A 24,187-nucleotide genomic window follows, 5' to 3' on the forward strand; every position below is an offset into this window, starting at 1 on the left:
GGGGTATTTCTGAGATTTCCCAGCTGTACCTACATTAAATTCCGGAATATCCATAGACACAGAGTATGCTGGAACACATTGCATCAACTTGGCTACCCGGCATGTTTGGCTAACTTCAAACAGGCTGTGTTTTTATCTAAAGTAATCAGCATGAAAGTCTCTTTAAATCCTCTCCCCGTGTCTCTAGAAGTAAAATGCAGCTTTAAAAATAGTCCTGTTATCTTTTCATGGAGGCTTTCCAATCAGTATTCTGCCCTGAATATTAATCTTTCTTCATTTTTCATACTTTTATAGACTTAATTCAGGGTCTCATCAGCTATTATCAGATTTTGTCAGTGACTGCTGTTCCAAGTAAATTCTGCATTGTGATTTCTATTTCTTTCATGTGAATTTTAAAAACAATTTTTAATGTCAATATACTATCCAAGCTCGTTTTACAAGCTACCTTGAAACTTCTACACTAAAACTCCCATTATTTCTGCTTGATCTAAAAATAACAGGACTAGCCCTCATATGAGCTCATCAGAGAAGCCCCAGATTTTTTAAACTCCATTTCCTACTGTGTAGCATTTCACTGCACTAATACTGTGTGGCAACCACTTCAGTTTAAACCAAACTAGAGGTGGAAACATCAAGCTTGTCTCTTTCTCTGAATGTATCCTCTGGGTATATCAGTTTTCAATGGAAAAGGAAGTGAAAATTCTGAGATGGAGGTCCAACACAATAGTTTCCCTACTAAAGTCGTATCAACTTCAAGTTCAGGACTAATTTATTGGTTATTTCCAGGTTTTCAGAGTGGGGGAAGGTGAGCAGGCGAGTGAAAAAAAAAATATAGCAGAAAACAGCAATGTAAAAGTCCAGTGTAGATTAAAGAGTGAAGAGTCCTGGTGATGACATCTTCCTTTTACTTCATATTTACCAGATGAAGTCCTGTGTCTGGATTACAACCTCAGACTTCATCACTCTTCCAGCAGTCTAAAACACAACCAGAAAATGTCCCAAGGGCAGCTGTTGTTAAGAAAAGAAGGAATTGTTGGCCACAATAGGAATACAAGAGGACTCTGAAACTTGAAATCATTTTAGTGGCTAGCTAGTACTTTCCAGGTTTCCCAGTTACCCTGTACTACAGAAGACATTTCTTTCAACAATTTTTAATTCATTTTCAGATAGCATCTGTTCACCTTCTATTACTTGCACCAGTAGGCTAATAGCTCTTCTCCATGAAAATGTAATCAAAGCACCAAAAGAAATATTCAAAAGTATGAAGCTGTTTTTTAAAACATGCCACCCTGATAATGCAAAGCAGATTGAACTGCAAAGAAAGCAACAAATAGTTGTTAGCAGCAAGTAGCATAATTTCTGTTCATTGACTTTTCTGCTGTGCTGTATCTTCACTTTTATTTATTGATGGTAGGCTCACAGTGTACTTCCTCTGCTAAATTTCCCAGAATATAATTTTCTGTATTTACTACATCTGTTCAGGCATAGATCTATCTTTAATTGAAGATAGCAAGTCACAGTAAGTTGTGTTTTGAAAATTAACGTTAAAATACTTTCTTCTTCTAAACTCTATTTCAGTCAATTTTAGAACATTCTTTCTTTAGTGGAATGCATAATGTCAAGTACAGTTGTACAGTACAAAAAAAATTATAGTATGTACTGAAACTCAACAAATGTCACAGAGAAGATATATTTAGAATAGTTACTCTGATGATAAATACAGAAATCAGTACATTCATATATAAGATTGTATTTAGAGAAGTAAGAAAATAAGGAGAATATCTGAGAAATTAATTAATTTTGAAATAAAAAATCACAGTAAATCCTTGTAGACAGATAAAATAGTACAGAGGAATAAAATTTATTTTAATATACTTTCTCTATATATGCGAGTAATTGAAGAAATCAGGTTAACAGTGGTTAAGAAAGGTGTATATGTAAAAATCGTCTGAAAAGCAGGAAGGATTATGGCATGTATTGTTATATATAATCAACAATCATTTCTGCAGGGAAACCATGATCAGGAAAATAAGTGGTATGAAATAAGGTCAATTAACTTTTCAGTTATGTATAATTTCTGCTATTCCATCTCATAAGTGGAACAATAAGAGATGTTTTTTCACCAACAATTCATGATTTCAGGAAAGAAGCAGGTAGAATAATTATGATAATTTGTCCCTTTCAGGAAAGAAGAAGCAAGTATCAAAATTAACGGTGTCCCTTTTCAATGGTATTGTTCCTAAAGGTGTCAAGTACCTGAAAGTTGAAGTGTTGATTCAGAAGAAGTGTTCTAAGATGTTCTGATTTACGCTGGGAAATTGAATGTTTATGACTTTTATAATTATGTAGGGTCACAACATCAAATTTAGACAGTGCATTTCAGTTTCTCTCCCAGGACACGACTAGAATCTTATTTTTCAGAGTCCCTACCCAAATTCCAGTAAAATCTAATAAAAGGATTTCTGTAGGGGAAGTTGTGTCTGTAACATGTTTGTTGATAACCCTTAATTTATCCTTTCCTCTCTGAATTTCTTTTGGTCATACATGGTATTCCGTAACAATGTGTTTCACAATTTAATTATGTACTGCTTTAAAAATTATTTCCTGTTTGTTTGAAATTCTCATAATTTCATTTCATGATCTTTGGCAAGTAAAGAACAAGTAATTTTTGTTTCATCTTCTCTATGTAACATTAATTTATGACTGGTGAGAGGATTTGAAATGCTCTAATGGAATGTCATTGTTAGAAGGATCTCTGGAATTTTTTTTTGGTTTGTTGAACATTAGTAATGCTACATTTTTAGCCTGCATGGAAAATTCAGCTTTTAAAATTATTATAGTAAACAATTATTTCCTGTACATGGGATTTGTTAGAGAAATTTTTGGGAGTTTTGATTCTCTATGTTTTAATATTTGAGTTTGCTTGTACTCAAGTTACAATCTCATAAGACAGTTTCATATCCTTGATCTCTCCAGAGCTATACTTTGGATTAGATGAAGAACAAATTTACTTCCTGAACATCATTATACTTTTGCAGGTGCATATTACAAAAAAATACGGGCTTAAATCTGGGGCAGTTATATTTGAAGAATTTATGGTAATACTAGAATTCTGAGAATGTGCAGACTGAAAGGAAAAATCTTATTAAAACTCCATAAAGGAATAAAGATATAAGGCTGGCTTTTGGGTTGTGACTGTCTCATGCTTTTGTCTACTACCTATGAAAACTAGGGAGAGTTATAGATTGAAGTTTATCTGCTTGTAGTGAAATAGTCTCCTGTTTTCCAATTTTTTTTATTCCATGTTCTTTTTTAGACATTTTATGTGACTTTGGTGATAAATATGGTTGCCTCCATGCAGAGCCTAGGGTTAAATAAAATTCAGTCAGTGAAGTCTTTGGCAAAGCACTGCATCCAAGAAAGTGCTGAACACCATTTTTATTGTCTGTTATCCGACCATAACCACTGTGAGAAGGAAAGAAAGTCACTGTACCCTTGCAGATAAATTCTCAAAGTTCTCTTATAAGCTGCTATATAATTCTTGAAGCAATCCAGTATCTCATCTAAAACAAAATTTCAATTTACATCTTTGCACAAGGTCTTTATGTTATTTTGATCAGATGTTTCTTTTCAAAAGGATGCTCAATTGTTTTATACGGGGCTTTTTTTGCTGCTTCCTGGCCCGGGGGTGATTTTCTGCTCTAATTTCCTAACCACAAAATGTGAAAATAATCTAAATATTGCTCTTATCAGAACTACTACATAATTTTTGTGGGATTGAAATCTAATCAATTATTAGAAGTTCCTCAGTAAAATCCAGACCTTTTTATATATTTCCCATATCACAAGCAATTTCATGTACTTTCAGTTTATAAATGCAAGCTTCATTCAATCTGAAACAGTAATATTCAATAAAATTTTCCCCTGATATGAGTCAAAAATGTCCTACATAATTTTTGGTCCATATTTTACTGTCTTTGCTTCCAATTAAATGATCTGTGAATACTGGTAATTACATTGCCTTCCTTTGCCAAATCACTGAAGTATCAGTAAAGGGTCATCATTTAAGCAGCTACAAATTAATCATAAAAGCCAACCTTTAACACATCCATACAGTGATTTGAATTCAGAATGTCCCCCTTATGCCTCTTCATTTTCCTTTTTTGAATTGTAGCTATTGTAGTTGTATTGCATCACAGGACATTAAGCATGTTTCAGCTCATGGGACTGAGTCAGTCATGATTTCAGAAATTGAAAACAAATGTTATAGTACTGTAAATGACAATATTTGAAGCAGTAACAGTTTCTTAATAGGCATGTCTATTTAATAGATATCTAGGTTTTCATATTGAAAATTTAATTGTTCTTTCACTAACTGAAATGAAAATTCTAAGTTTGACAGCAACACCAGAAGATGGCAAACCAAAAGGGCAAGAAAGTCAATAAAAAAAAGTATTCTTATTAGCTGAATTATCATGATTAGCACATGAATACAGGGAATTTTTTTATATATTTCAGTGGTTTCATAGTGAGAATTTGAACTATGTGGCTTCCCAACAGTATACCATACCATATTGAGCAGGCTGTGTGATAGCAGAAAAGAAAGAGAAATGAGATGAAAAATTAGGATAGGATAGGATAGTTTATTTTATATAATAAGCTATTTTAGTTTAGAGTTAGAATGTATTGGGGGCGGGAACAGCACATTTCAAAAAGAAGTTAAAATCTTCATAGCACTGGTTCCATTTTTATGTGGAAAGTCAAAAGAGTAGTTTAGTAGACACACAGCTCATATATAATGGGCAGAACTAGAATGTAGTGGGCACCTTAAAAGAGTAAAAATATCTTGCTTTATAAAACGATCCAACGAGATGTCTGTCAAGAGCCCAGTGAAGCCAAATGCCTCCATAAGTGTAGTGTATCAGCCCCTTCCTTGCCATTAAATGAGTGCATAATAATCTGTTTGGATCAGCTTTCATGATCTTCCCAACTTCTGCACAAACCTGTAGACTAGCAAATATCTTCTGTGCCAGAGTATGCTAAAAACTATTACTCTTTGAGTTTGCTCATGGAAAAAGTAAATATACAAATGATAATAAAAGACATGAAAATAAGAACTGTAAATTACCCATTCCAAGCTAAAGATGCAAACTTTTAACTGGCTTGTGATTTTGGAGTAGCGGTCTGCAACTGTGACCTTTTGATGTTCCATCTGAAAAATGGTATATCCAGTTATAAACATGAAGTTGGAACAGCAGTTTAATACATTATAGGAAAAAGAACCATTACTGAGTCCTAGATTACTGAGAAAATCTGCACTGCCAACTTCTTCTGTATTTCTCACTTGGCCCACACTTATTAAACTGATAAAAACTGAATGTGAAGAGTAATCATTGAAGGAATGGTTTAAAACTTGATACAAACCAATCTGACATAAAAATGTGTGCTACTTCTGTTGATTTCCATTACAGGAACAAAAGAAACCCAAAGAAAACAGCAACAGTGAGACAGCTTTTTGGGTTTTTTTTCCCATGGTTTTTGTCAATGTTAATGTCAACAGGTTTTCCTGAAATGCAGAGCTTTTATTTCACAAGGTAAATGAACTGCAATTTAGTTACGATAGCCATCATTTTGTTTCTCTTTTTTTTTTTTTTTCTTCTGTTAAACTCCTACTGATGAATATCACTGGTAGGTAAATTTTCTTAAACTCAGAATACTGGTTAAATCTTGTCAGAGTGGCATCTAAAAAAAGTTGAGATTGATGCATTTGGTCTGTTAGCAGAATTCTTCAGCTCTTTGAAGGGGATCTGCTGCTTGGAGGAGTAATCCATGGCAAGAATACATGATTAACAATATGTAAATCCACTGTCTTAGAAAGAAGACTTACCTCGCGTTAAATAAAATAGCTTTCTGTTCTGCACTTCCTTCTGATCTGGAAGTTCAGTTTGCTGGTAATTGACAAAGATTCTTAAGGTGTCATGCAAGAAATAAATGTTTGACCTTGAGTATTGGTATCAGGCTGGACTTATGATATTTATTATCTCTGGGAAATATAGAAACTGTGGTTTTTATATAGTTGTCTTCTAGAATCTGGGTTATAATTATTTTTGTTTCTTTTTGTTTTACTCAAAAAAAATGCAGATCATGGGGTGCTTAAATATTCTTAATGTAGCTAATCTCAGTGTCTTGAGGGTTTATAAATTGTTGCTTTCTAGACTATGTACTTAATTTTCAGTTACTAACTGAAAAAAGTTATGCATTTAGAAAGCGTGAAATGATCATTCATTGTTTCAGGCATGATGTGATCCTGGATGGAAAAATGATGTACAAAGGCCGTTACATTTTACTTTCTTAGCTTTGTTTAGCTATATGTATGCAAGTAGTTGAAACAAAACTTTGTAAATTTCAATCATACACATGGCTGCAAAAAGGTGATCTGATTTGATTCAGTACAGCTGGCATTCCAAACAGCTGGATTTTCCCCAGCCTACATCTAGCAGAGCTATCTAGTCATAGGCCTGCATTGCAAAGACTAAGGTATGTCCTAGCCAAGTGAAACAGAGGACAGAACAAACTGTGTTAATAGAAGCCCCATCAGCAGGGTTGGGAGATGGGTGGAAAGTTTACCAGCAAAGTATGGTAGAACTATGTAAGACTAATTTTCTGTTAGATTATTGTTTGCCAATGAATTTGCCTCTGTAAAGAGAATAGCAACAACAGCATGTGTAATGACTTAGAAATCACACTACAAATAAAGCTTGAATTCTTAGAGGATTCATCTCTCCAGTAATTTCTATTTTTAAAAACATACATTTTGAGAACATGTTTTATTTCTGTTTTAATTAAACCTGAAACTACAAGATGCCAAGATCTTATATAAAAGTATGCTTATAATGGATGCTTAAGGAGTTTGCTTATTTCAGGGCACCAACCTCTTTCATAAAAGCTGATGTTCATATTCAGAAGCATGTCCTGTTTAAATCAGCATAACAAAACTTTAAAACTTGAATGACATAAAAGTAAGCACAGTGAATGAAACAGTCCATGTTTTCTCTCCTGTGTTCATTTCTTTTAGTGCTGGAGTCGGCAGGACTGGCTGCTTCATTGTGATAGATGCCATGTTAGAGAGAATAAAGCACGAAAAGACTGTAGATATTTATGGCCACGTAACTCTAATGAGAGCACAGAGGAATTACATGGTTCAAACTGAGGACCAATACATCTTTATCCATGATGCACTGCTGGAAGCAGTGACATGTGGAAATACCGAAGTGCCAGCCAGAAACCTGTATGCATATATCCAGAAGCTGACACAGATAGAAGCAGGCGAGAATGTCACAGGAATGGAACTGGAATTTAAGGTACTTGGATTTTATGTTGTGGGTAACCAAAACCAAATGGTATAACAGTAAAGTTTCTCTGTTCTCCTCCAGTTGTTTCCAGTAATCAAAAGATAAAAGACACCATTAGACTAAAATTTTAAAGTAGGAAGATAGTTCTTTCTAAAAAGTACAATTAAGTCCTCAATGGGTTTCTGGACAGGAGCTGTTCAGTTGAGGGTGATTTGACTGTGCTGTTCCTTTATTGATATTATATTTTGAAATATAATATTTGTGTAGTGGTTTAATACTGGAATTTGTCCAAATGCACTAATGAAGCAGAATCGTACTTGTATTGGGTATTAAAGAAGCATTACAAATATTTGTGTAATTTAATAGAATAAGGAAAAGTAAGCATCTGAAGTTGAAATTATTCTTTGATGGCTATTGAACAAAGATTATAAAACTTGGCAATGTCACTTGTCTTTGTTGTACCTGGCCTTAATTCTTTTAATTTGTTTTCAACAGCGTCTTGCTAGCTCTAAGGCTCACACTTCAAGATTCATCAGTGCCAATCTTCCATGTAATAAATTCAAAAATCGCCTTGTCAATATTATGCCGTATGAATCCACAAGGGTATGCTTGCAGCCTATCCGAGGAGTAGAAGGCTCAGATTATATTAATGCCAGTTTCATTGATGGATACAGGTACAAATAGTGATGTGTTCTTATCTGTACTGTTTTAAAAGTTTGCAAAATTGTTTCTGTAATTACATTGAAAATAATAAAAATTGGTATTGAAATCTAGTATATATTTTTTATCTGTTCAGGGCATGTTTGATTGGGTGTTTTTTTTTAAATCTTAATGAAGGGTTATGTTTTTCCCCATGTAATTTATAAAACATTTTTAAATTACATAGAATCTTAAACATTATATTTTTACTGGTGTTTAAGCCATTGGGAGCTCTCAGTATGCTTTACATGCTGAAAGTTAATGTTATTAGAAACTACTAGTAATTAATAGTAACAATTATTGTGCTTAAAAGGATATAAAGAGGTGAGACACAGGAGATATACTCCATGTGACAAGGTAAACAACCTATGGTCTTGGAACACTGACTAAGACTTGACCTAACCACCAAAAGCTTTTTGCCTGTACACAGATATGCAGCACACCAGCATCTTTGTGACAACACGGAGCAGTATGCCTTCAGCTGACTTAGAGCAGCTGGTTGAAAAAGGTGTGAAAGGGAAATTGCATAGTTTGTCTATCTTTGCCATATTTTAGGTGTGCCTGAGTATTCATATCCACTGAGATAATTTTCTGAACGTAACTAAAAATAAAATTCATCTCCACTATCACCCACAAGGGTGTTTCTGTTGCTTGAAAGAAGCAAGAGCAACACAAAGTGGTGGTCATCTTATAAACCTGTTGGTCCAATCTTCTAAAAATTTGGTGATAGCTTCCACTTGTAGGATACTAGAGCTTGGAAATTCACACTCCATTCCCAAATTTTCTTCCTGTCTTACTTTTGCTAGAGGCATCAGACTGTTGAAATGAAGTTAATAAAGAAATGGCTTGATGCTATAATTCCTAAACTTAATAGATTGTTAGACAGTTATTTATACAAAATGAACCAGCACAACTAAGTGTTTCTTAAGTGCTTTTTACAGCACACAAAATTGAGCAATTAGAGTTGCATTTAAATTTAAATAATAATGATAAAGTCATACATCATAATATTAACAGAGTAATTTTCCTCTCAAAGTTCCAAAAATAAGAACTCATAGTTTGATTAAACAATCATAATAAGATTTTAATGTGCTCATTAATAACAGTATATACATTTTCCCTCCAGATAATGTTTTCATATAAGCAAAGAACATGAGTATAAATCCACTCTTTTATTAAAATAATACTCTTAATTTACTTTTTTTTTTTTCTACATAGACAACAACAAGCTTACATAGCTACACAAGGTCCTTTAGCAGAAACAACTGAAGACTTTTGGAGAATGCTCTGGGAGCATAATTCTACAATTGTGGTCATGCTCACTAAGCTACGAGAAATGGGCAGAGTAAGTGCTGGTGTAATATTCCTTTACTAAAATGTTAGTTACAGCAGCTCTTCTCATTAAAATATATCATTGTTAGGAATACGTAAAGATGGGAATTTTGGTTCCTTCTTCTTATTAAATAGGAATAACCTCCCTGGTCACTAGGTATAAGGTTCTCCAATCCGTTGATATATTGCTGTAGGCAAACCAGACATGGCATGTTTTTGTGGGACACGCTGAGACTGAGGAAGTTTGCATGCTGATGTTCCAAGGTATGTAGAGAGACCATTGCTGTCTCTAGAAAAAGAAAGAGCTCTTATTTGGAAACTTCCCTTCGCAGCATCTCCTGGAAAAAATGTTAGAAGGAAGTGTGGTATTTTTTAGATCTGAATGTCTTGTCGTGTTCTGTGCTGTACGTTAAAGTTTCAGCCCCCAGTTTACAGTTCTAAACTCATTCAGTGGTACTCTGCCTACTGGAAAGAACAAAACTGTCTACTGTCTGGACAGGATTATGTCCAGAGAAAGCTGGAATCTGATAAGTGAAATCTGAGTTGGGCCGTGTGTCTGAGAGAAGAGAGATTATTCAGGACATGACTGGTGGAAGCAGAGATAGAGTCATGACTGGTCCTGGGAGGACTTGCTCCAACCAGCAAAAGGGAAGAAAACTAGAAGTGGTATCAAGATTTAAATTGAGATAAAAATTCTCCATTGAAAATTAGGTTAAGGATAGCTCTTGTCACTGATAGACAATAAAACTGAGCAGAAGTAGAGGCAAATTCAAATACACAGCAACCAATGAGAAACCCTTTGCAATGCAGTAAAGATAATGTTTTACTCTACAGCAGCACAAGCAGCTCATGTTCCTGTCACTATTGGCACTTTCCATGAGTATTACACTTAACTGAGTAAAAAAGCGTTTATACCAGTTTATGGTAGTGTTCTTGAGTAATAGGAAATGTATTCTACTTTGCTATTTCATAGGAAAAATGCCACCAGTACTGGCCTGCGGAGCGCTCAGCCAGATACCAGTATTTTGTGGTAGATCCAATGGCAGAGTACAACATGCCACAGTATATTCTGAGGGAATTCAAGGTTACAGATGCAAGGGTAAGTCAACATAGCATTACACTTACTCCCATACATTCGAAAGAAAATATCTATTTCTTTCATTTTCTATGTTTGGGGGTTTTAAAATTTTTATTAATGTTAAGAAAAACTCTAGAAATACATTTTCTAAAAGCAACAATAAAGAAGCAGATGAAGCTATTTTTAAATAAATGGGGTATTTATGTAGGAATTATTGACTTCATTCAGATCTATCATAATTTTATAGTTCTGAGCTATTTGTGCCAAAATACATTAGAATATTTTAGGACCACTTTCCTCTTTTTTCCTCATTTTCGCCTTGATCATTACTGGGTACATTTTTGCCACACAGAGTGCCGTTCTGTTGTTTTGCACCACCCTTAAGGCTGAGTGAGTATGAAGGTTAATACTTAGATTTTAAAAATGCAGAGCGAATGACATTCATAAGAAAAGCTGGACAAGCTTTGCACATTATAATTTGATTTTTCATATAGTATATTTTCAGCTCTCTAGTATATCTGCAGAGTAGATTCGTGCAGCTGTGACCTTAGCATCCTCATTTTCATACTTCATTTCTTATCTGAATTCCTGAGTCCAAAACTGAGTGCTCATATAAGATTAAACATACATAGACTTTTAATACATATTTGGTATTTCTCAGACTTGATTTTTAGCACTTCAGTCTGCGTTGCAGGAAAACATACTGTCAGCCTCTGTTTCTCTAGGCACTGTGGCATAGTACTTGTTCAAGCAAAATGGTAGGATGTACTGACCAGAAATACCATGAGTGGCTACTCAGAGTTGCCTGTCAGCATCTGAAATATTAGACTTCCTCATGCTTGGCTAGACCTTTTTAATGTGAACTTCAAGTAAAATTGGACAGTATTGTATCAAGTCAGCATATGAACCTTTGGTTTGGCAAATGAGATTTAGGTGTAGGTTTTTGTAATGAAATTGAAGATCATTGCATCTGATTTTCATACTATTTGAAATGTTGTAAGGATGATATGACTCATAGCTTCTAACCTATTTGTGCTTAAGAAATGTGGAGAACAGGCTTCTACCACCAGTCTTTAAATACACTTGTAAGCAGAGATAGTCAAATCCAATTTCACTGCAGATATCCTGATAGTTTTAACTGATTTTTTATTAAAAATCTGTCTCAAGTTGGAAGAGTTATTATGTGACATAGTTCACAAAGCTCTGATCACAAAATTAGAGTCACAACAAAAAGCCATAGCTGTAATTGAAGTGTCTCTAAATGTTTCATACTTTTAAAAAGTTCTTTCTACTACTTCTTTCTTGAAGTATAATATTTAAGAAAGTCTGCTTACCCACAGATACCAAACCAGTAAAAAGGGGTCAAATAATCAAATAATTAAATTTAGAACTAATTTTATTTGACATGATATTAGTAAACCTCCTTTAGAAAGCATTAAGCACAGTGAAAGTGGTGGTATGACATCTTACTATCACATGTTGTTTCTCAAATTTTAACAATGTCCTTATCTTGATGGTCCAAATTTTGTTAAACTTCTTGGTGAGCTGACAGCACCATCCTAAATTTTTTAGTTATGCTGAAAAACTATAGCTCCTTCCAAATTTACTGGAAAGAAGTGGGAATTACTTATCCAGGTATAAAATGTACATTATAGTTTTCCTCTACTTAGGCCTTTGTGGATGTCGCAGTTGAGGTCATTTAACTAAATTGTTGCACTCAAGAGTAAATTCTGGACTGATGGCAAACATCTCTCCCTCTCATGTCCAAATCCATCTGTACTGTTATGATACCATCCATGCTCTGGCAGAGCCACAATGACCAATTACTCCACAGGGACATAAAATAAGGCACTGTATCTGTGTAGGTGCCAGCAGCAAGTGTCTGGTGTGGAACTCTGTTATTTCTGAAACTGAACTGCAAGTTGTCCTAAGGTGAAATTGACCTCTAACTGTTTCAAATTATTGCTTCTGACTGCTTTGTACTCACTTTCTCTGGAAACTCAAGAGGTCAATATGTTGGGTCAGTCTTATTTAAGGCTAAACTATTAGTGATGGCTGTATGAGAGTATTATAAATTCTAAAGCCTAATCAAAAGACAATTGAATATCCCCTGTGAGAAGGAAGAATAAATCCGAATGGTCAGCCAATAAATAGGATGATACATTAAAAGTCCTCTATGCCACATAGGGATCTGAAAGTACTTATTTTGGTAACTAACTGTGCAAATTGTCACAGTATTTGAAAGTAAAGATTTTAATAAAATTTGGTATTTATATCTGGACTGCTGTTGGCAAGAATCTCATTAAAAAAATCAACACTTTATAATGTCAGCAGCAGAGGGAACTGTAAGAAATTGCAGATCAGTTCCCAATATGCTTTAATGCTAGTCTAACATAGACTAAGTAGCTTTACTTCTCTGCTCAATAAATAATATTGAATAAGAGAGGTTATTGTCGTTTCACAGACTTGCATTGGAATACTGAGTTACTGAAATTGTGAAACATATTAATGCAGTTGATATATGCCCACTGAAAAATAAATATTTACCATTAGATCTATTTATGACAGAGAAATGTGTTAACTTTCCAGTGACAGACTGGACTTAGGTAAATTAGTGTCTTTCCTACTTTTTCTACCTGGAAAAAATTATTGTTATTTAGTGTAAGTCCTATGAGGGTCAGAAATTGCTGAAGAGTTTCCACCTCCTCAACAATATGTTGCAAGTCAGATTTCAAGTTTTCTTTCTTTACTCTAGAAGAATGGAAGGTTATTTTGAATGGAATACAACCTTTACTTATGTCTTCTGATAAATTTATATCATGTGCCTAAGGCTATCTGTAGGATGCAATTTCATTATGGTTTTCTTGGAGGAAAATGGGATTAACAGAGACCATTATCAGAGATATTTGTATGAACAAGATACCATTTTGGAAATAAACATTTAGTTCTTTATTGATGGGCACAAGAATGCAAATTGGGTGAACATTTTCAAATATTGCATATTTGTTTAAGTGGAGAAAAGTGTTTCACAGATACAGATTACTAAATTGTCACATTGCTCTAGTGGAAGTAGACAGCATGGTTGTTCTCTCATGGAGTAGGTGGTGGTACACACACACATTTTTTCTCTTTTCCTCACTTATCTGAGATATGGGAGACAGAAACCAAAGAACCAGAGGAAATATGAAAGCAAAGTATTGGGGTTTCACTGGTTATATTTAAAATTACTTCTGTATCATTTCAAAGATCTGTAACAGCTGAATGTTTGTGATCTAAGGAAAAAGAGAGAGAGATCGTTCTTGCCTCCAACATAACTTGCCACTTTTTGAGGGGAATCTCCAGTAATAATTTCAATTTTTCATGAGTTTTACTTAGAAGAAATTTCAATTTTTTTATGAGTTTCACTTAATAGAAGGCCATTTTGAAGACATGACATGGTGGGTGCTTAGAAAACATAATATCTAGAGGTATCAGTTAACATCAGTAGCTCATATTGATATGATTTTGAATATTTCATCTGTGCAGATTGACAATGCCAAAATTATCAATGTTTGAAAATGCAGAACAAATTCGCTCTATCCATTTGTATTGCATTTTTTCTGTGCCCTGACTTTTTACACATTAAATAGCACAAGTTGGCATTTGGCAATTCCAGTATAAAAATAACTATGATGCTGTATTCTGCGTGTTAAAGAAATGCTGTCAGTAATCCTAACCACAGGGATCGAAGAGCTTCAGATGGCTTGTTTTGAGAAACGAAGCCCTTCCTCTCGATTTTAACTAACTCCAAGCTGTTAGTGAGTTAAATGAACCATTATTGAAGGTAAATTTATTAAACAACTGGTTTGTTTATCTATCTTCTTCCAGGAAATATGTTCACCTCATAGAAAGCAGCTTACTATTAAAGATAAAATCTGCAAGGAGGGCAATGACTGAACAAGTCTTATCAGTAAAGATATTCCTGCTGTGAAGTAGTTGAGCATATCTCAGAAGTGGAAAGTCAGTTTAGATGACCTTATTCTAGCTGATCTGTATATAAAGAAATTTGTAGTCCACAGGATTCAAAGCATAACTTACCTAAAAAGTAATATACCCTGGTAGGATTGTTATGGCTTTGTCCTCAGGCACACTTTTTACACCATCAAATTGCTAGACAACTCTTCTATGTGGTGTGGAAGAGATTCCATGCAATATTGTTAATGAAACTAACAATAACAATTCCGGGTAGATAAGTTTGAGACAGCAGTACTGCAGTTGAGTTTCCATAGATGTGATCTTAGCCATTCCCCAGCTCTTCTCAACATCCTTGCTTACTGATTGTCTTTATGATTGTTGGCTGACCAACTTTAAGCCACAGCAATATCCATTTCTGATACATTATTTGTGTCTTTTGTTAAAGGATGGTCAGTCCCGAACAGTGAGGCAATTCCAGTTCACTGACTGGCCAGAACAAGGAGTGCCAAAGTCTGGAGAAGGATTTATTGACTTCATAGGCCAAGTGCATAAAACAAAAGAGCAATTTGGTCAGGATGGACCAATTTCTGTTCATTGCAGGTAAGTAAACAAAGCTTAAAAACAAATTATATTCAGATCTTGTTTTTTTCTAAAGCTGATTGTTGATTGTGGGGAATGTGTATCTTTAAACAATATTTCAGAGGTGAACTATCATAAAATGGAATCAAATAGAGTATCTGAAAAGGAACACAGTTACTTTATGAGATAGGAACTGTTCTGTAATATTCCATTTATACAGAAATTGTTCTTAAGAAATATGTGGAAATGTATAATTTTTTTCACTTATAAATGCCTCTAAATGCAGCGTAAAAGCAATCTGGTCAGTGCTGCACACAGAAGGCATAGCAGAAGCCTTATCACAGGCTGTTACATCTGATATTTTTTCTGCTAGAAATTAAAAGTGAGGCTTTTACTTTGCTGGGTATTATTAGCTGCAAACAAGCTAGTTATAACTCAGTGGCACATTAGTAGCAATCAAGATGAGGCCAAAAAAAAATTATCTGTCTCAAGAAAGGGAATGGAATGGAAAGTGGTGTTTAGAAATTTTTCCTGTCAAAGAAATCACTGAGGTTTGAGTTGATGAGTTCTAACTTCAGAACTTAGTGCTCGTTTTTGATGTGATACTTCCCCCAATTCCTTTGCAATTGATATGCAGATGAAAACAGCTTGCACAGTGTTTAAGAGTAATCCAGCATGGGCTTTTTAATATTCTTGGAGTTTTTATTTATTTTCTCTACAGTATTCTAGAGTCTATAGCAGATGGCCAAAAATAATATCTTTATATTTTATCTCTTTTTTAATAAATTGTTTTCTATAAATTCCATTAGTATTTTAGATTCTCATTTTTGTAATATGATTTTTTTAGATTAAATATTATTATTTATGCAACAGCGATGTAAAATATAAGAGTTGCAAGTCCGTACTGCAAGCCAAGTAGTGCCCCAATACTATCATGAAGGCAAATGAATGATGGAGCCTAGTAAACAGAGGGAGAGAAATTCTCATCTTTCCAAAGTCAGGAGTAAACAGAAGTTGAGTTCTTTATGATCCCTTAATCTGAAATACAGACAAAATGAATATTTGAATCCTGCTTTTCTTGTGTGCCTAAATTTTTTTATGGGCTGCGGAGGAGAATAGCATTGCAGAACACTGGTTGAGATTCATTACACAAGGGAGATGAAGGACAACCCAGATAAGAATAAGCCCTATTCCTCAACATTCATGAGTTTTGAGAGGACAAATGTAATAAGCAGTATTTATACCTTTATGCAGATAGGAAAGTAAAGTGATATTATTCTTCTAGGTTCTTTGTACCATGCAGACTTGTCCACTTGTGACTATAGTGAATTCTGCTTACAGTACATTATATATCCCTCCCAAATGGATGTGATCTTTCATGGTAAAATTATGGATGTCTACCATTGACTTTGCTAGAAACAAAGTCAAATCCTGTGTAACTAATAATGGATTGTTTTTTAAATGTCTTTATCATTGTTGTAATGACAATTTAGTGACTGGTAATGCTAATCATTATTGCCAGTGTTAGTCAACTTATATGAATAGGAAGTGTCCCTAGCAAATTAGTAAATATGTTTGTTTCTTTCAGGAAGTACAAGATCCTGCATATCTATGCTTTCCTAGTCTCTGAGGAATTACTGAAATAATGCCTCCAGTTTGTACCCTAATGAGCTTTACCATGAATTAAAACTCCTCTGGTGTCACTTTCCTTGGGTCTCCTTCACACTGTACACAATTTTCACAAGGTTGCTTTCTCTGTTACACAGTAAACCCCCACAACCCACAATTCAAAATTTTCTCTTTCCCTAGAATTTTTACAAATAGGTCAGTGTGTTGAATTAAAAATTTCTAACCTCCGGAGGCAGATACTTAAAACTATATAACAAAGCAAAGGTAAACTCTTCTCTCTTATAAAAAATCAATATATCCACGTTCATTAAAGAATCTTAACCTTAGTTTTTAGTCTAAATTATAAATCACTGTGACTCATAATGCATCATGAAGGATTTCTTTAACTTCAGAAATCCTAAGCATTTTTGGATAGGAATTGTTCCAGTGTTAAAGTACACTTACCACTCTAAGTGGAACAGGATCAATTTCCTATAGGGTTTTCTCAAGACATTATGCTTGATGACCAGTTAGGATTTGCAAGCATTAAGATCTTTCCATATTAGTCTCTCTTCCTTACTAAATATTGTCTCCAGATACTTGCTGGTTTTTTAAGCATGGAAGACAACAAATAAATTTCATCCTTTTGCTAGAGATTTCTGAGTAATTTTCTTAAAATTTTTTAAAGTAACAAATATTTGTCTAATGTATGAGGCCAGAAATCCTCTCACACTTTTGGTTTTTGGGTTTTTTGTTTGTTTGTTTGTTTGTTTGTTGTTGTGGGTTTTTTTTCTTGTTTTTTTGTTTGTTTGTTTGGTTGGTTTTGGGGTTTTTTTTTAATATTTAAGTGGCAGAGCAGGAGTGGGAAGAAGGAGAATGTAAATCGGTACTCTGCCTTCATTCTGCTGGTCATTTTCTGGTTTCTTAGTTTAGACTACACTGTCATCAGGTCTATAAAGTTCAAGCTCTTTTCAATGAGCAGGTTCCAGGATTTTTCAGGATGTTTCTTAATTACTAGCCATCTAATTTACCTCATTAGATTCCTTGAAATTCAATTGCTTTAGATATCCAGGACTGTTGTTACACCACATAGGTGAATCATCACTGACAACATGATATTCTGTCAAGTGGTATGTCAGTTGTCCTTTGGCTTCAGCACTCCGAAGGCATGCAGCCTGCAAAATCAATAAATCCAATTGCATATGTCTAATAGCCCTAGAAGTGCACTGACCTAGACCAAACACTAAAATACCATCATACAATTTGAACATTCAATTTCCACGTTAATTTCATGAATTTGCTGGATTTCTGGCATAGTTCATTTGAACATTCAGGAGTTCTTCAGGATTTCCCTGCTGTTCAAGCTCTTCCATTCATTTGTCGGGTGAATAGGTTTCATAAATACTCAACTTCCCAAAGTCATCTGGCTGGAGAAAACCTTGTGAAATTATTAGCATCAGCAGTGAGATGACAGGATGCTTAGTTTCCACCCATAGAAGTTCAGGTTTTTTTTCTGTGTAGATACCTGTCTGTTTTGCAAAGGATAATCCTTGTAAATAAGTGATTGCATAATTTTAAAAGCTATTGGCTCTATTGATGGCAAGAATTTCCATCACTTCTTGAAGGTTAAAACTATTAGCAGAAACCCAGGACAGAACAGAGAGCAAACAAGCCATATATACTCAAACAAGATTTTTAAGGCTAATGTAGAGAAATGTGGTAAATGTATATCAGGAATGGAAGGGAAGGATCCACACTGTCAAACTTGAGTAATACCTGAACTGAGATTTTTCTCTGTCCATTATTTTAATTGGAGCATGTATGAACAAGTTCAATATTAAATGAACATCCATACTTCTAACTCAAAGTAGAAGGTAAAATAACACAGTGAAGATGTACAAAACAGGGCATATACATGACCAGCTAAAGTAAAGCAAGCAGTACAATGCATTATGGCTTCATTTTCTCTTGTTGGTTCTAATGGATGTTATTGGCAATAAGTGTTAACATTTGCCTTTACCATGCATTGATTATTGTATATCTGGATGAACAAACCAAGTCACTTTGCAAGGAAGACTGGAGAGTCAGGATGTACTCAGTAGATGTAAGGTTAGCTTGAGTTCAGTTCTTCTTTTGAATGCAATGTGATAATTATGCTGTGGAATTCTGCTTAGTGAGCCTTTCCCCATATAGAAATTTGTGCACATATGGTGTGTTGTAACCACAAAGAATTTGTCAGCCAATTATTTCATCATTAACTGTCAATTAACATCTTTTTTTCCTTTTATTTTCTCTTCATTCTCTTCAATAGTGCGGGTGTTGGAAGGACTGGAGTATTCATAACCCTGAGCATCGTGTTAGAAAGAATGAGATATGAAGGTGTTGTAGACATCTTCCAGACTGTCAAAATGCTAAGGACACAGCGGCCAGCCATGGTACAGACAGAGGTGAGCAGAACAGTACCCATATGCAATGGTGATGGAAAATAAGTGGTATTTACACAAGCAGAAAAATGCACAGATAGAGACTGCATAAAACATGTTTACTGTTATATCTGAAGGCATATATTGGCCCTCTGACTACAGGGTAAAATCTGCCACCTGCAAGATGAGGAAGAAAAAATTCATTTCAATGGTGGATCCTAAATTATGGTAGTTGAGAAAATCCATTTGGAAGCATCACGCATTTTTATTTGATCCTTGTTCCTTGGCAGAAATAAATGGTAGTAAAGAAGCAAGAAAATTATTTCTGCAGGTGGATCTACTGATTTTTTTTCTTTCCTTTTCCTCTGGGAACAAGGTCTTTATCATGTTTTCAGACTGACACTGTATTATTTTCATGTTTTCCTTAACTTTGTGTCACCAAGCAAGTGGCTCTTTGGCCTGAAAATCATAATGGTAAATTCAGCATTATATGTTATATAGGATAACTATAGTGTAAATAATTTCTATGCAGTAAGTGTGGTATAGAGAAACAAAGAAAGGGATAAGTGGTATAAGCCAGTTACCTGGGGTTGTATGCTTGGAATTCCATCATGTCATAAAGAATGCTTAAACATTATCAGTTAATGTTGTGCTTAATTTTTGGCTTAATTTCTGAGCAGAAGACCTGGACTAAGCCAGAGCCAGTAGGTTAGGAGAACCAACAAAAAAGGCAAGAGGAGGGAAACATTTTAGATCACACATTTATTTAGTATAATTTGATTGACACTGGCCTTTAAATTAAGTCTGTGAAATTTAAAATGGTTCCCCAGAGTTTGCCATTTTCCACAAGAAAATTAAACTTGTTCAGTAGCAGCTGGGTAGTTTTAAGAAGGCAACTTCATAAAAACTTATATGAGAAATGCAGATATTTATTTTTAATCTTGTCAGTTAGCCAAGTAAATCACTGTGACCATACTGAAGAGTTAATTCCATTTCTTTTCCATTACCATCATTCTTCTGGATAAGCAAAATGAAAAATGAATGCTTTCTGTCATTTTGGCTTCAAGAAATAACTACAGTATACAGAAAACTATGCTTCTTTGAGCATACCTGACAAATGCAGAGTTCAATTCTGCAATATATGCACCCTCCCCCTGCTTTGACTTATTTCTGTATGCTACCCTTCATCCCTACTGCTTAAAGAAGTGTTGTGTACGCATTTCTTTCAGGATTCTGTGGCAAACAAATCTCTCATTCAGCATTATAAACTGCCAGGAAATCTAATCCTTATTAAACAAAGCACTTCCATGTGGACCACACATACACTTAAATTTCAGGCATATGTGTAATGTTTTCTGCCACAGTGCTAACTATTCCAACTAACAGAAATAAAGTATTTATAATCATACTACCTCAGTGAAGCAAATATCTGATTAGTTTCCTGGCCTCTGAAAGAATTATAATTGTGATTTTTCACAACTGCAACCTGTGCAGTTACAACATAGCACTATCAGAAAAATAGACATCTGTGGTATTTTTGAGAAATTTCTTTTATGGTTTGTTTTTGTTGGGGTTGTTTTTTAGTTTTTTTGTGGGGTTTTTTTTGTTTTCTTTTTTTTTTACCATTTAAACCAAGAATGGCAGTTGGAAATATGTACACAGGTGTGTCATTTTAGTGTAAGTGTGCAACATAACATGAATGTGCAAAAGGACTGCTTTATGGAGGTGAGAACACAAATTTACAAATGTTGGATTCATCAGAGGTATAAGCAAATTTCCTGCTTCCAGGTATAGGTTGAAATTAAGTCTTGTATATGTGAATAAGGTCCTTTAGCTCCATATTTCTCTCTTAGGCCCTTTTCTTGACACTTGCCAAGGTATCTTCACATCTTCATCAAAGCCTTTATTCCTGGAATGTTGAGGTTCCATTTGCTTTCTTTACATAACTTTTAGCCTGATGGTTTTCCATACAGCGTTCCATATTAAGGCTATGATTGACCTTTTAACTTGGTGTGTTGTATTAGCTATAGAATTCCTTGTATATTTTGCTGCTTATTTTCAAATACATGAGGGAAAAGTATCCTAGCATGTTCCTATTAGAAAAAAGCTTTATGCTGCTGTTGTTTTAATCCAGAATAACAGTCTGTCAGTAGGTGGGTATATAGTGTCTGCACAAAAAAAAAAAAAAAAAAAAAAAAAAAAAAAAAAAAAAAAAGCTTCATTCTGTGGAAAATGTTGTTGCATTAAATGGATATCTATCTTCATCTGTTGCAACTCAAAGTGGTTTTCTGTTGATGTCAGCAAGTGAATATTGCTGAACTGCAGATGCCTTTGCAGTATATTTGTTTGTAGCTACAAAATATTCACTATTATTTTAAAGAAACTAGAAACCAACCAACAAGCTGACTTTTTCATGCATTTTTGTTTTCTATTTTTCTTTCTCTAGGATCAATACCAGTTCTGCTATCGAGCCGCACTGGAGTATCTGGGCAGCTTTGATCACTATGCAACATAAAAACCCATTGTGGATTTTTATTGCAGGCCCTTTAAGATCCAGAGAGCCGCTTCTGAGCCATATGATGTGCTTTAGAAGTACTTCTTAACTCTTAGCTAAGGAGCAATTATTGGGGATATATAAAATAAAAAAAGAATAAAAAAAAAACAAATGAACAAAAATATTGGGGATATATAAAACAAAAAAACAACAAAAAAAAAAAAACCCCACCCAACAAAAAGTATTCCATGTGGACCAAGAATTCACAGTTTAATAATCTAACCATAATAAAAGAATCCTGACCACTGAGGCGTCTGAAGGATCACATATGCAGATACCTCAAGGGTTCGACATTGGTTGAAGTTAAAGGGAAGAGGAAATTTATCAGAAAGAGCGATCATCTTATTCAGGATTACATGCTTTTGCAAAGAGGAGTTGTGAGAACTGCAGTTCAGTGCAAGATGTTTGTTGCAAGGTTGGGTTCTGGCCTCTCAAACAAAGCGGACTCTTTACTTCAACATCACCCTTTCCCATCATACTGCTCATCATAACACTTTAGGGAAAATGTGGGAATGTTTAAAAAAGAAAGTCCTTGATTTAGTTTTTTAGTATTGTAAAGATACTGCTGACCTGTGCTTCATTTTTAACTGTGTAAACTTTTTCCTTTTTTTAACAAGAGCTTATCATTCAATGAAGTGAATTAAAGAAAAGATTGCATAACTGTTAATATTTTTGTTTAAAAATGTAGATTTTTTTTAAGCTGTAGAACTGTTATCTGTAATATTGTGCTGTAGAAATGTTAGATACTTTGAAAATTTGCACATTTTTGTGCAGTCCTACAGTACCACAGTCTTGTTAGGTATTAATTTTGTAGTTTTATTTAGTTTTTTTCTTTCTTTAAGAAAATATTCATTGTAATCAGTTAAATCAAAATGGGGCTTTTTGGTTTCTTTTGGAATCAACAGGGAGGCGCAAAGTATAAAGATGCTGCTAGCACATACACACACACGCACACATGCACATGCACACTCACACCCTCTCTTTTATATATATATGTATATGTATTACTGTCTACCCTTTCCTGATTCTCTGTATCGTTGCAGAGAATACAGATGGATTCAGATCCAGATTCACACACATGCACATAAACATATCAACCCTTAAGTACCTGGATTTATCAAAGCATTGGGAAAGTTTTTCCACAAACTACAATTATATCAAACTACAGTTTTATCATCTCTACATTTTTAAGGTCCATAAACTTCTGATTCAAAGGGAAGTGAGGAATGCACATCATTGATATTGAATGCCATCTCTATCCCAAATAATATCTCTATCCACATTTCCACTTGAACACACACACATGCACACATACAGAGCACACACATGCACACACGCACACAGAATATGTGATTTAGGCTTCAAGTGAAGTTCAATATTTGTAACACTATAGTGCAATAAGAAATCATATTATTAAATGTAGGAGGTGTGCATGTGGGAAAGGTCAGTGCATATCCCTTTAGGAGGGGAGAATGTTGTAATATACTAGGTATTAAGATGTTTTAAAATTGTATTCAATAGTATACTGTCTATAGTGTGCGCTATATAATTTACATTTATCGTATGTAACAGGGCAAAGCCAAACATACATTGCTCTGTGAAATCAAAAGTTTTGTGGCATACAGCATTGTTTGGGGATGCTGGGGTTTATTTTAATTTTACATTTAGAGTGCCTTATATTTGATGCCTATTTTGAATAGTATTTCTTTAAGTTAGCCTTCATTTGTATTTAGTTTAGTTTGTTTATATCTCTGTTGTTCTTTTCAAACATTTTACTTAATACATGTACCAGACAATTTTGAAAAATATGCATTTCCAGTTTCTAATCAAGTATGAATGGTAATAAATGATAACCCAAAACACATAGGTAGTCAAGGCCCTTTATCTTTCCATATTTCTAATAACAGAATAGCCCACAAATTGGAAATCTATTCCTGGCTGGCTTTTCAAACTCACTTTGTCACTGGTTATAGTGTTATCTGTCATTGCCAAGATGTAGCAGCACAGTAGCAGTAGCTGACATCAGCAGTGCTTATGCATCTTTCTTTTTCTTTTTCTTTTTTTCTTTTTTTTTTTTTTATTTATTTTGAGCCAAGTCCTGTTCATTCACTTGTGTCAACAGATTGCTAAAGTCAAACCCTTGCATTCAGTGGGAAGGTTCATGTAAGGCGAGCAAGACTGAGCCCAGATGACATATTGGAGACTGACAGATTTTATTCCAGGAAAAAGGAAAATTTTCTAAACAGCACAAATTACTTTTTGAGACTCTTTCCAGAATGCCATTTACATTGACCTTGGTCACCATGTGTTCTGTCACTGTAAGTACATCAGCATCAAAGGATGCTTTCTTTGGGGTTTCAAATAGGAGCATTGCTGTGGCTTCTCAATATGGCCTCATCATTTTTTGTTTTTCTTCCAATTTTCCCACTCCTATTAGAAGTAAAAATAAGAAAGACCAAACTCCAGCAACTGTAACTGAGCACTTTTGTAGTGAAAAAAACCCAAACCAAAAAAATTAAAACAGAAATATATATATATATATATATATATATTGGATAGAAGTATTTTAGAAGGCTACCTCAGAATGAGAGTCAATAACTTACATCTG

At 34.4% G+C, this 24,187-nt stretch overlaps 1 protein-coding gene across 1 annotated transcript in view; it reads left to right on the forward strand.

Annotated features, from left to right (window-relative positions):
- The window catches only part of PTPRD (protein tyrosine phosphatase receptor type D), a 225,125-nt gene extending 203,092 nt beyond the window's left edge, over positions 1–22,033 (forward strand). The window contains exons 27-33 of the mRNA XM_062513752.1: positions 7,076–7,361; positions 7,848–8,026; positions 9,270–9,396; positions 10,357–10,482; positions 14,861–15,015; positions 18,914–19,049; positions 21,472–22,033. Of these exons, the coding sequence (XP_062369736.1) occupies positions 7,076–7,361; positions 7,848–8,026; positions 9,270–9,396; positions 10,357–10,482; positions 14,861–15,015; positions 18,914–19,049; positions 21,472–21,540 (1,078 nt within the window). The 3' untranslated portion in view covers positions 21,541–22,033. The remainder of the gene's footprint in view (positions 1–7,075; positions 7,362–7,847; positions 8,027–9,269; positions 9,397–10,356; positions 10,483–14,860; positions 15,016–18,913; positions 19,050–21,471) is intronic.
- Positions 22,034–24,187: the final 2,154 nt, after the last annotated feature.

Source organism: Cinclus cinclus, chromosome Z (assembly GCF_963662255.1).
Source record: "Cinclus cinclus chromosome Z, bCinCin1.1, whole genome shotgun sequence".
NCBI classification, from domain to species: domain Eukaryota; kingdom Metazoa; phylum Chordata; class Aves; order Passeriformes; family Cinclidae; genus Cinclus; species Cinclus cinclus.